The sequence below is a fragment of the Drosophila pseudoobscura genome, chromosome 2, assembly GCF_009870125.1.
Source record: "Drosophila pseudoobscura strain MV-25-SWS-2005 chromosome 2, UCI_Dpse_MV25, whole genome shotgun sequence".
Classification (NCBI taxonomy): Eukaryota; Metazoa; Arthropoda; class Insecta; order Diptera; family Drosophilidae; genus Drosophila; species Drosophila pseudoobscura.
In genome coordinates this window covers 10566754-10579509 of record NC_046679.1, presented here as the reverse complement: position 1 = coordinate 10579509, position 12756 = coordinate 10566754, and the positions used below count along the sequence as shown (strand labels likewise).

At 46.3% G+C, this 12756-nt stretch overlaps 1 protein-coding gene across 2 annotated transcripts in view; it reads left to right on the top strand.

Annotated features, from left to right (window-relative positions):
* The first annotated feature begins 2146 nt into the window (after window positions 1–2146).
* The window catches only part of Dhc98D (Dynein heavy chain at 89D), a 35051-nt gene continuing 24441 nt past the window's right edge, over window positions 2147–12756 (top strand). Inside the window, exons 1-13 of one of the 2 annotated variants that reach the window (XM_003736431.3) lie at window positions 2147–3681; window positions 4327–4376; window positions 5000–5123; window positions 5189–5295; window positions 6727–6953; window positions 7988–8127; window positions 8208–8836; window positions 8900–9090; window positions 9145–9739; window positions 9813–10119; window positions 10208–10588; window positions 11377–12271; window positions 12334–12687. In XM_003736431.3, the coding sequence (XP_003736479.3) occupies window positions 3054–3681; window positions 4327–4376; window positions 5000–5123; window positions 5189–5295; window positions 6727–6953; window positions 7988–8127; window positions 8208–8836; window positions 8900–9090; window positions 9145–9739; window positions 9813–10119; window positions 10208–10588; window positions 11377–12271; window positions 12334–12687 (4628 nt within the window). In that variant the 5' untranslated portion in view covers window positions 2147–3053. Of the gene's footprint in view, window positions 3682–4326; window positions 4377–4999; window positions 5124–5188; window positions 5296–6726; window positions 6954–7987; window positions 8128–8207; window positions 8837–8899; window positions 9091–9144; window positions 9740–9812; window positions 10120–10207; window positions 10589–11222; window positions 11299–11376; window positions 12272–12333; window positions 12688–12756 lie in introns of those variants that run through there. The other variant, XM_001358390.5, reaches the window with a different exon arrangement.

Genomic DNA, 12756 nt, shown 5'->3' with positions numbered 1-12756 from the left:
AACAGAGAGCAGAGAAAGACACTTATAGATGACACACACACACACACACCATGCTACAAACACACCTCACACACACATGCAGAGTGAAGTCAATAAATTCTCATTTCGCTAGATGCGTGGAATATTTCACCTGCAAACAGAGTGTATGTACACTGAGAGAAAGGGGATCTGCTTCAAAATATCTGCCACATATACTTGTCTCTTTTCATGAAAATGTTCTTCATTTTCTCTCAGTGTAGGTACACTCTTGTGCAGCATTCGGTGGCAAAGCGACGCAATAATAAATACAAATAAAAACATGACGCATAAAGATTACAGCCAGCCACAAAACGGAACGTGGGAGACCCCTCTCCAGTCGTCTCCCTCCAGACCAATTCTCATCATCATCCTTTTCCAGGACGCACCCCAGGGCCCTGCGCTCAATACAATCTATATTAAGTATACGCACCGTTTGAGCCATGCATTTTAATGATGCCACCGCCATGGCATGGCCCCGGCCACGGGCACTAGCACCGGCACCGGCACGGGCACGGGCACGTCACCCTTCGTCGTCTAATCTTGTGACCCAAACCCTTGGCTTCAACGACGTAAATGTTCATTTATTTTAATTAGTACTGCCTCCTGCCAGAGGAGGCGGCAGGATAGATCAAGGCGACAGTCAGGAGTAAGGAGTAGGGAGAGCCGTGCCCGCAGGTAAAGTCAACACAAAGATTTTCCCAGGCCAAGGCTATTGAAAAGTACATTAATTTGATAGATTATCCCGATGACGAGCATATGGTAGGGCATGGTATGCCACAGCATGGCATGGCTATAATTAATGAAAATTCAATGTCAATCAGTGAGAGTTTATTTTCTACTCATAATGATGCTTTTTCGAGTGCAAGAGGAACAACATTTTCCTTTGCATTTTCCCTCGATGGAACGGTGCGGAGGGGGCAAACGAGTGTGCACTCTAAGTAAACTCATCAAAGACCTTTGCAGTCCTTGGTTGTTAGGCAATTTCTAATGGCAAAGTTGACTTTTGCACTTGCACTTAGCCACAGAGCCACAGAGCCATCGGATGCATCCAACAGCGACCCCTCCACCTTTTCACTTACTTACTCCATCCACTCATTTTGCCCTGTTGACGCTGCTGCTACTGCTGCTGCTGCGCTGCCGAGTAAATATTTCTATTTATGCTCCACCATACACAGTTATTGAGCCACCGACCAACCAACCAACCAGCCACGTTCCTGTGAACCCCCATTCCTGTGCCCCTCATTCCTGTGCCACGGCCACTTACTATGCGGCGGCCACTTGACCCGGCGCCTGGAAACGAACGTCCCTGGCACGTTGCTAATGTGCATAGCCATTAAGTCGGAGCTGCGTGTTTTGTTTACGCAACGGCGTGTGCCACCCAGTGCAACAGTGGCAGGAGGCAGGAGGCAGGGTACGATTTCCAGACATTGCCATTCCACTGTTGCATGTTGCATGTTGCAAATGCAGCTGACAGGTAGTAGCTGCGCTGAGAAGCAAAAGGCAACAGCAGTCGCAAAGTGAAAGGAAAAGGCAACAGCAAACATAATATTAAACCAATGGATGTGTGGGGGTTGCCTAACGACAGCAAAAGCAACGGCACAGAAGGGGCGAAGCATTTGATACCCTAACAAAAGGTTCACTATATTTGAAGTCAAAGAATTAGTCATTCCAGAGATCCAGAGATTTCAAGACGTGAGGCTTCAAACCAACGATTACACTTAGAGAAAAATAGCATTGTAAAAAGGAAAAAACAGAAAATAGTGAAATTTAATTGAATTTATTTATTTAAATGTAAAATAAAAATATAAATATGTACAAAACACTTTGAAACAATTATAAAATTATAAAATTGTATACGAAAAATATTTAATTGAATTTAATAAATATTTTAAAAGGATATATTTTCATATGAATGTAAAAATGTAATTGAAAACACGATATTTTTTACAATTTCCACTCTCTGAAATCTAACTTTAATATTCAAATTGGAGGGCTTTTTTTCCATATATACAGCTGAAAAAATGATTTTTTCTAGACAAAGCAAACATTTATTTAAAATCATAACACCCCTCAGCAAGTGTATAACAACCAAGGCAACAAAATAAACGAATCAAAACAACAACAACAGTACAGCTAAAACAGAAACAGAAAGTACTAGTATAGCCAGAAAGGGAATCAAAAGAACTAGAAGCGTAGCCGAAATCGAAGACTTGATAAAAGAATCAGAAAATAGTTGATCAAAGTGCACAGAATATTTTGTAAGATATTGATATTTCTAGCTACAGAAAATACAGACGAGTATGCCGTGAAAAATTCATTTTGGGAAAAGGTACCCAAAATAGGTTTCGTGAAGCATTGTTGACAAATTGTGAAGCATCTCGAAACGTGTCCGCGAATAGTTACTGCGTCCCGTGGCGGCGCTTGTGTTTGAATACCGAAGGGATTGAGCCAAAGGCAACGTATCTTCTGGGTATTCCCAGGCAGTATTCATATTTGGTTTTAGACAACGGCTGCCAGTTGGCCAGCGCCGCAGTTGCAGCCACTGCCGCCACAGAGCCGCAACTGTTGTCCTGGGATACACAAAAGGATTTGTAGGACGCCCAGTGAACACCCACACAAACAACAAGAAAGGAGAGGACGCCGCAAGGAAACGAACTTCGCAACGGCAGCTGAAATTGATTGAAAGAACAACAAAAACGGAAAGGAAAGGTGGTTTAGAAGGAGTCCTCACCCCCTCACAAGAGTATAGGTAGGACCCGAAAGAGACAGAGGGAGAGTAGGAGAAATCCCGCGAAAATCAACTCAAACGTTTGATGTGCAGCCGCGCGAAGACATTGCCGTGCCACAGGAGTGGCAGAAGCAGCAGCAGCAGTGGCAGCAGCAACAACAACAAGAGGAGCGAAGCGAAGTGAAGCCAAACAAGCAGCACCGGCAAAAGGCTGCTCAAGAACCAACAATCAATTCAAATAAGGGGAAAGGCGGGAAGGAGGGAAGGAGGGAAGGAGAGAAGGAGGGACTAGGGCTACCACTCCACAATGGCACATTTTCAATTCGAGGCGTCGGATGAGACGCCGATGTCCTACTCAGATGCCGGTAGCCTATATAGTCGCTCCATTGGCCACCGCTCCACGACCTACTCGGTGGGCTCCATTAGCAACGATGAGCCGCGCCTCATTTGGCTCAAGACGATAATTGCCAATACGCTGGGAGTGTTTGAGCCGGTGTATGTGAACGAATTGATATCCAAGAACCAGGAGGCCGTAAGCAATTTCCTGAAGAAACGCTACGAGAGCCAGAACGATCTTCACTATGTGGTGATGTTCGTCTGGCGCACCTTCTACGATCGCCTCATCGAGGAGGAGATCACCGTGCTCGAAGAGGTGCCCCGTCCGCCCAAGCCAACGGTGCCCGAAAAAAAGGGCAAGGGCAAGAAGGGCAAGGGCGGAGCAGGAGGAGCCACCAAGCAGGCACGCAAGAAGGGCGGACAGGATGTCGAGGCAAGTTCGGGACGTCCATCAACCACCGATCTGGACACGGGCGGGGAGGAGGGCACCTACACGGCCGGCGAGACCACCGATGCGGAAATGGAGGCGGAACTAGAGGGGGAGGAAGAAGCCACTGTGGGTGGCAGTGGCAAGAGTTCTGCTCGCTCCAGACGGTCACGTAAGTAGAAATACAAACGGGCCACCAAAAGCATCCATCGCTTCATCCACCAATCCACATTCCAAAAACTAATTTCTGCAGCCAGCTCTGATACGGAAAATGGTAAGGCTTTCCTTTCGTTTCCGTTTCCGTTTTCCTTTGTTTCTGTTCAAACCATTTTTTAATTTCAAAAGTTTTCCTCAGTTTTCGGCTTTTCTTCTGGCGATTGCATAAATTTTGTAGCCCGTCCAAAAACTTAATATCAAACGAAACGAATCTTTGGTCGCACTCTTCACATCATAAATATTTAAGGGCCTCATTTTCGGTTTTGCCTTTGCATTTCTTTTGTAACTTTTAATTTGAATCTTCCCTCCATTCCCTGCATTCCCTCCACATCCCCTCTATGGCCGCCTGTCTCCAAAGATAAGAGGCAAAGTTTCGGTTGTGGGCTCCATTCATTGCATTTAAATGGAATGCCGCGAATGCAGCGAATGCCGAATGCAAATTCCATTCGCTGCACTTTGTTCCATCCCATCAATCTCAATCAGCAGCTCAGTCGCTACGATTTGACACGCCTCCATTCTCCATTCGCCATTCTATCCGCCCTCTTGCACTAATGCACTCCAACGTTTTCCCCCCATCCACACTGTCCCCCCTCTGTAACAGGCCGAAAAAAGAAGAAGGACACGTATGTCCCCGTCTATGTGGAAGTGAAGGTAAGCATTGTGTCGAACTTTCTCTAATTGCAGTGTAACATTCATTCAGTTTACAAATTGAAATTGCCTCTCCGTCGATTCTCTATCGAATGGGCAGGATGCCACACCCCAATTTCCTCTGCAAACATCCTCCATTAGAGAGGTCTGCATGAATGCACTCAAAATGTGACATAAATAGAAATAGAATTCATTCGAGAACGAATTTTGATATTTTTTGAGCGTGTGAAGAGAAATTTACAATAAGAAGAATCAATCACTCGAATCGCTTGGCGATGGTTAATTTTTCGGCCACTGCACTATGGGCAAAAATTCGCTTTTTTTTCTGCAAAACTACAATGATAATTGGTCAGTACTTAGAGTACTTCAGAGCGCATTAATAGTATATTTTACAAATATTTTAGACATATTTATATCAAATAATATAAAATACGAGTATAGATAATTATAAATAACTCTTTATATCTAAAAACTGTCTTTCACACGAGCAAAAGAAATCAGACAAAGTCATACGAATTTGCATTCCAATTCACTCAATCATTTGCCATTTTGAGCGCATTTATGCAAACCCCTTAACGTTATAACCCTTAAGTACTGCAATGATTTTCCATTCAAAATGTCCACAGAAAATGGTGCCAGCATATGTTAAAACTCCGCGGCTGCATTGTCACTTTGGGGAAATGGATTCATCGACTTTGGATCCGAACATTAAATACGTGTACATTCTGCGCAAGAACCGCAGGGAGATACGTAAGTCGCTGACAGACCAGCGCCCTGATTATTAATTTGTTAACCTCAATGTGGCTCCTTTTCAGCCTGGTTCAATGAGATAGCCCAATGCTTTGCGGAAATGCCGCTGCTCTTCCTGTTGGGCTCCGTTCGGGGATCACTCATCGATTCTCTGCGCGACGACCTCAACTTGGTAAGTATTTCAGCCTTCTAGGCCGTAATCGGACATTAAAAGACGCATCACTTAATGCTTCCAAATTGTATATTGTATTCTCCGCAAAATCACTCAAATTTGCACCCGTTTTGCTCATTTCACACACCATAAAACGTTCGCCAATCAATCAGTGGAGACTTTAAGGCATTCAGCAGCTCCCATTGTTTCAAAGGCTCGTGCTCGTGGCATGTCCTCCGTCCTCTGTCCTCTGTCCGCTTCGGTCCTTCCTTCCTTCCATCCATCCATCCATCGGTTTGTCCATTCCTCAACCGCAAAACAAAATGTTGTGACGAATTGTAATTAATTCCCAAAACAAGGCAGTCATCTATCAAAATGCCCGCTGTGCCGCAAAGATTTTTCCGCTTCACTGCACGCCAGAGGATGGATGGATGTGGATGCCCCTTCGATGTGGGGCTTACATCCAGTGGGTGATGGTCTGGTCTGATGTCGGGGATGCGGGCTCGATGGTGGGGCGGTGGGATCACGCCTACCGGAGCCGCCTTAAGCGGTGACCGCCAACGCAAATTGCTTCATCATAGCTTCAAAATGGGCTGCGGTTTCCATTAGGCTGGTTGTTGCCCCCGCCCCATCCGGCTCGCCCTGCCACCCCGCACGACTTGGACTTTTGCAAATTTTGTGGTCCTTACAATAGAGAGGGGAGGGGAATGCTGCGAAAGCCATAATATTAGCTCTTTGCATGGAAAATAAATTGGAATATTTTTGAAAGTTGAAAATCTTTTTTATTTTTTTTTTTTTTTGCAAATTAACGCGAAGAACCAATTAGAAAGTCGTCTATACAGACCGCAGGCTAGAAATACACTCTGCACTTTGCTTTTTCCAACTTTCTCACTCATTCTCCATTTTTAATTGAGAACGGCTGGGCAGATTTGGGTAAAAATTTTTGTTCAGCTATTCGTATTTACCAAGAGGTTTTAAAAAATACAATTTTTAGAAAACCCATCTGCGATCGTCAAAAAATTTATTTTTGTTTTTTTTTTACATCGCTGCCGTAATATGCGAAGGGGCAATATTCGGAGTCATAGTCGACGATCAGTTCCAAACTCGAGATTTTATTCTCCATCGACGAATCAATTGAGCTATCCTCATTTCTTATCTGCAATATGCGCCACATTGATTCAGTCCTTCCGATGCCTGTTAAATATTTATCAGATCCCTAATATACTCCCTAGTTTAAGTTTTTTTTTGGGATCTCATAAAATTGCAAATGAATTTTGCTGATCGAATTGAATTTATTTTTTGGCTCGATTGAGGGAAAGATTTGTAGTGCTGTGATTACAGGAATACTCGTACTCCGGTACTGTGTTTTCCCCCTTTTGGTACATACATACATATGCATTTATGTTTATTTTTCCTCATTCTCATTCTCCCTTCAATCTCTCTACGCTGCAGGTTTACAAAAGCGCCATTCAATATCAATTTCGCGAACCGCCCACAACGGACAGCCAGCAAATGGACAGTTATGAAGGCCAAGCCGGCGGTGGCGGCGGTGGCGGAGCTGGCGGCGCCGCTGGGGATGCTGGCGAGGATGTTTCGAGCGAGGCCAAGGAATCGGGACCGGGTCTATTGGAGCTATCCAAACCATCGGAATTTCGTTTGAAAGCGCTTAAACTACAAAAGTATTTAACTTTTAACAAAGGCAATGCCACGCCATTCGCTCCGTTGCCCGTTGGCGAAATTCGTAGGGCGGGGATCGTAGATGTGTGGGGGGCGGGGGGGATGTAGAAGGATGCCTCCGGTGGCAGGGAAATGCTGCTCTTCTGCCTCGCGCGCTTTATTGGTTTCGGTGCTGAGTGGAGAAATCTCACTCCACTCCACTCTGCTCTGCTCTGGAGTGACTCTCCCTCTTTCTCTCTCACTCACACTCTCACTCTCCGATTGTGAATGTTGGTTTTCTTTCTCCGTTTTTTTCTGTTTTTTTTTTTTTGGTGGTGCAGATTTTTTTGTTTGCCTTTGTTTTGCGTTTATCGCTGGTTACCATCGAAGCGGCGGCGGTGGCAGCGGCAGCGGCGGCTACAGTTCCTTTTTTCCACAGGTCTTGCAGAAGAGAGAACGAACCCTTTTCGCACATAAATTACAGCGCATCCGATAAGAAATTTTTATTTTTAATCGGATTTCATGCTACCATCAACGGTGGCGCCACCATCTCGCGCCTTTGTCGTCGTCGTCGTCGTCGTCGCCGTCGCAGTCGCAGTCCGTGTTGCCGCTGTTGTCTTTTGGGCCATTTTCCATTTGTTTGGCAGGCAGCATTTATGGCAGCATCCTGTGCCCCGCCCCGCCTCATTCATCCTTGCATTGGCTTTGGCCTTTCATTGCGCGCAGCTCGAATGCCACTTGACCGCCGCCAGAGTTAACAATTTTTTTCCCTCGTTTCTGTCTTTTTTTTTAGGGGGCATGTAGATTAAAAAATGCCAACGCAGTCCGAGATCCGAGAGTTGGGTATCCCTCGTCCAGAGCGCATCCTTTGTTACCCCTTTTGTTGCCGATTTGTTGCTCATTTTGTCTCTTATCGGCTGCGGGCTGACGAGGGGGGGTGTGGCGGTGGGGGTGGGGGTGGTGGCTTTGCCTTTCATTACGCTTTGTGTTAATTTCGAATGCCGTTTCGCGGACTCCGTTAATTGTGTTTGTTTGTTCCCCGTTCCGTTTGCCGCAGGAAGAAGAAGGCGAAAGAGGCTCTGGAAAAGAAGCAGAAGAGCTTGAGGCCGCAGGGCGACACGGAGGCCGATGATGAGGATGATGCCGCCCAGGCCCAGGCCAGGGCAACAGAGATCATATCCTCGTCGGAGGAAGAAGGTGAGTGCGTAAATCTTTGCCTTTAAGATGGAGGAAATCTGCCTACCAGATGGTTTCACTCTGTCATTCCACACACACAGAGGAGCATAAGCCCGAGAAGCTGACGATTGGCGAGAGGTGGGAGAAGATGCTGTCGGAGACCAAGGCCAAGGTGGAGGCGGAGCACGCCGCCGAAGAGGCCATACCGCCACGCATCACCCCCATCCAGGGGCGCATTCTCAAGGAGATCGAGGACTTCGATACGGAGATCGCTTGGACCATCAATCACATTGTTTGGGCCTTCAGCATGCCCTCGTCGTATATCCTCCCGGGCCAAGGAGAAGTGGAGTTCGAGGAGGCCCTCATCCGCGTGCCTGTTGATCCCAAGCGCCTGGACCTTGTGCCCTCCTACACGCAGGAGCAACTGGAGCAGGTCGTCGAGGGTTGGATCAAGTACCTCAACAAGACAATGAAAACTCTGACGGATACTAAATTGGATGAGTTCACGCCGATGGCGGAGTATCGTTACTGGCACAAAATGGAGGTGGAACTCTATGGAACCCTCGAACAGCTGAAGACCACCTTTGTCCTCGCTGTCCTTCAGCGTCTTCGGAATGATCAATCCCCCATGATCGACGAATGGGAAAAGGTCTACGAGACGACAGACAATCGTTTCAAGTTGGCCAAAGAAAATTCGGATTATCTGGGGACCATCACGGATTACTTAGAGGTACTGATGCTCTCTCTCTATATGGAAATTTTCTTTGAAATTCTATTCCATATTCGATTGCAGAAAGTACGCAGCTTTGAGAGCTTCAAAATGACTGTCCTTCAGATACCAAATATAATGGTGGGCTTGCGCCACATTTGGACCATGTCCAGTCACTATTGCCGTGACTCCGAGATGCAAGTCCTGCTCTGTGAGATATCGAATGTGTTTGTCCAAAAAGTCAAGAAAATCATCAACTTTGAGAACATTTTCCGGTGAGTTTCCATCATCAAAAAACCCCTTAATTACATGGATTTCCTTGCCGTTAGATACTCTTCAACGTACACCCATGAGACGGCCACAAGCTGCGCCAATCTGCTGCGCTGCTGGAAGCAGGCCTACAAGCTGAGCCGTCGGCATATTGAGGAATCCGGTGCTGGCTCCCGCTGGGAATTCGATCGCGTGGCGCTGTTCAGTGAGGTGAATCACATTCACCGCGTGGCCGTGGACATTGCCTACATTGGCAGGGTGTTCATTCAGTACGAGAATCTGTTTGGCCATCGGCTAAAGGCCCTCATTGCGGACCCATCGATTGTTGATAATCTGATGCGAAAGGTGTACCGCATGCTGGATGATCTGATGAACAGCGTCGACTATGATATGTTTAGGCCGGGGAACTGGGAGAACTGGGAGTACTCTCTGGAGCAGTTCAACAGGCGGCTCGAGTCCTTGGAGATGGAGGCCAGGGGTGTGATTGACCAGAGCATAAATTCCCTGCTCTCCTCGGAGAAGGGTCTGCAGCTGGTGACCAATGCCATGAACATCGATACACGCAAGAGCCTGCAGGAGTTTGTGGCCACCAAGCATGAGAATCTTTTACGGTATTTTGTCACAGAAATCAATACCGTGGAGAGGGTTTTCATGGTGAGTTTTTATCTGTAAAATACTCGTGTCTTCATATTTCAACAGAAAAAACACTTTGTTTCCCTCTCTTTAGAAACATAAAAAATCCCCACCCATGTCCAAACATCAGCCGGCAAAGATAAGTGCCATTAGCTGGGCCCGATTGTTGGGACGAAAGCTGAAGGGCTCTGTGCTGGCTTTCAAGCGGGTGGAGGACGATCCGGCGCTGAAGAACAGCTTCCTCAAGCGCAGCTCCTTCAAGCAGTACTTTGAGCTGATGACCACCATGTACCAGTTCGAGAAGGTGCTCTTCGATACGTACCTCCAGAATGCCACGTTTCTGGTGAATCACACCAATCGCTCGCATATCCTGGCCATTCGTATTTGCAAGTCTGAAACAAGTGGGTCTTGAAATTCAAAATGATTATACATAGTTCTAGTTCCACAAAACTAATCCTCTGCCAATCGCTATCCCCCTTCTCCTGACAGTGGATTACATTTCCGAAGCCGTGCAAACGCTGAAGACGAAAGCTCGCGAGGGCTCCCATACGATCATTAGTTTAGGACAAAGTCCGACGAATTTGCATTCGGTTATCCATAGCGGCGTGAGCCTGGGCACCTCGTTCGGCTCAATGGCTTCCCTGGAAGATGTCTGCGACGATCCGACGGTGGGCGACGATGCCACCAAGACATTGATGTGCCGCATCAATCGATTCACCGTGCTAACGGCCATGATCATGTGGATGGTCAGCAATACGCGGCAGGCCAATCAGCAGTTGCAGAAATGCCTGCAGTTCATTGCACAGTTCAAGGAGAAGAAGGCCAAGGAAATCACGCCAATGGATAGGCATTGCTTCGCCATTTCGGAATGTAAGTAGAGATTCAAACCGACCAGGCTTTCCACCTTTTATGGGGCAACATTAGAGGTCTCCACACAGAGAGACAGACACGCAAGAACATATTCTTGCAGTGGAGAAAAAACCAGCGCAAAGAGTAAACTGCAAATAGGCAACATTCCTTTTTGTTCTCTAACCTTTTGTTTGTAGTTTTGCACGGCACTTTTTTGCTGCAAAATAATTTTGTAGCTTTTGGTATTTTCAGATTAGAGTTTTTAGTTTTCTTTTGGCTCCATTATACACTCGCCCAGGGTAAAAATAGTTCACTCAATGTGGCTTATATCGATAGCCGAAATATCGATAAGATTAATCAAAAGAAGAAGAACGTAAACAAAGCCAAATTAACTATTCCCCTGGCATAACAGCTTTTGTTGAGAATTATGTTTTATTGATTCAGCAGTAGCTGTGATAGTGATCTACTATATAATCGATCGTTTCCAGACTCTTGAGCTTGAGCGTGATTCCATTTTGTTACTGAGTGTTTTCTTCATACAAAACGCAATCACGCTCAAACCCAAAGCAGCTGGAATCCAACTTCGACATGAGCGTTTTTTTCCCACTCAATGGATCTAAAAAAGAGTTTTAAAACACTAGAAAAAAAGCAAAACAGCGACAAATAAAATGAATATTTTTCGCGGAAACTTGAATGTGAATGAGAATAGTTTTAGTTAAGAAAATGGAAAGGTTAAGCAATGCCAAAGATCGCTAATTATGGTTCTGTATGAAATTTTATTGTGAAATTCATGATCTGTTCTTTTTCAGTGATGGAACGCAGCGAGTCGCAGCGCCTGCTGCCCATTTGGCGGGAGCTGGTGGGCGAGAAAGTGCTCATCGAATATGATGCGGAATTTGTTGTTAATTTGAATCGCGAGATTTTCGACGTCCTGTTCGAGGGGCAGCTGTTTGAGCATCTGGGCTTTGAGCTGCCCTCGGTGCTGCGCACTGGGATCATGCGCAAGGATCTGCTGTTCAGGGACTACGAGAAGCTCAGCAATGTGATCAATCGCTACAAGGCCATCATTGCCAATCTATCCATGTCCGAGGTGATCTTCCTGCGCGGCCACATATACGACACGGAGCTGTTCATCCAAATGGGGCTGGGCCGCTACACCTGGATATCGTTCAACATTGGCAAGTTCTGCGACCAGATCAACTCGCAGCTCCGCAAGCTCACGTCCATTGTGTCGCAGATCAACTTCATTCGCATGGACCTGCGCCAGCGGATAGAACTAATCAAAAGCTACAACCTATTCAACCTGGATGCGGAGGCAATCGAGGATAAACACTCGACTGCGAACGTGGCCGTGAACTTCAGTCAATCGCGCAGCTCAATTGGATTGAAAACAGTACAGAGTCGCATTTTTACCTCCAGCACTGGCGCCTCCGTCACCATGTACAAGGACGATGAGGAGGAAAATGAGAACCAGAAACAGGCGCAGTACTGCGGCGTGGAAGTGTACCCGTGTGAGGGATACTTTGAGCTCTTGGAGACTTCACGCAATCGCAAGGCAGCGCAAATGAAGAAACTGTACGACTCGTTGGGACCTGTGCTTATCAAGCTGGAGAGCTTGGTTCTGGGCACATTCACGGGCAGATCGGAAAAAATGAGAACCTACTATGAATTTTGGGAGGAGGAGACATTCAAGTGTATTGTGGAGTAAGTATAACATTCGCTTTTTAGATTAATATGCGATTAAACTCCTTTATGTCCATGGACAGCATGACCTATCAGAATCTCAAGTGCTACATCAATCGCCTGCTCTCGGCGAGTCCCATGTTTGAGGTGAATGCCGTGCTGCTCATGTCGGAGATTGTCCTAGAACCATCTATCCAGGAGCTACAGAACATCATAATCACCGCATCCAAGGATTATCTGTCGCGTCTGAAGATCTTCACCCGCTGGATGGCCGGAACCTGCATCATCTGTCCGCCGATTGAAACCGGTGCCCAGTGGAAATTCAATTACACATACTACGAGGACATTGTCCAGATGAATTCCGTAGTGGAGCTCATCATAAATATTCACGATTTGGCTGGGAGAATTGCCATCGAAGCCAAGGAATTTGTCACGCAGTAAGTGACACAGAAAGTTCTTTCATACCAGTATATGTACATATGTGTGTGTGTGTGTTTCTCCTTCGA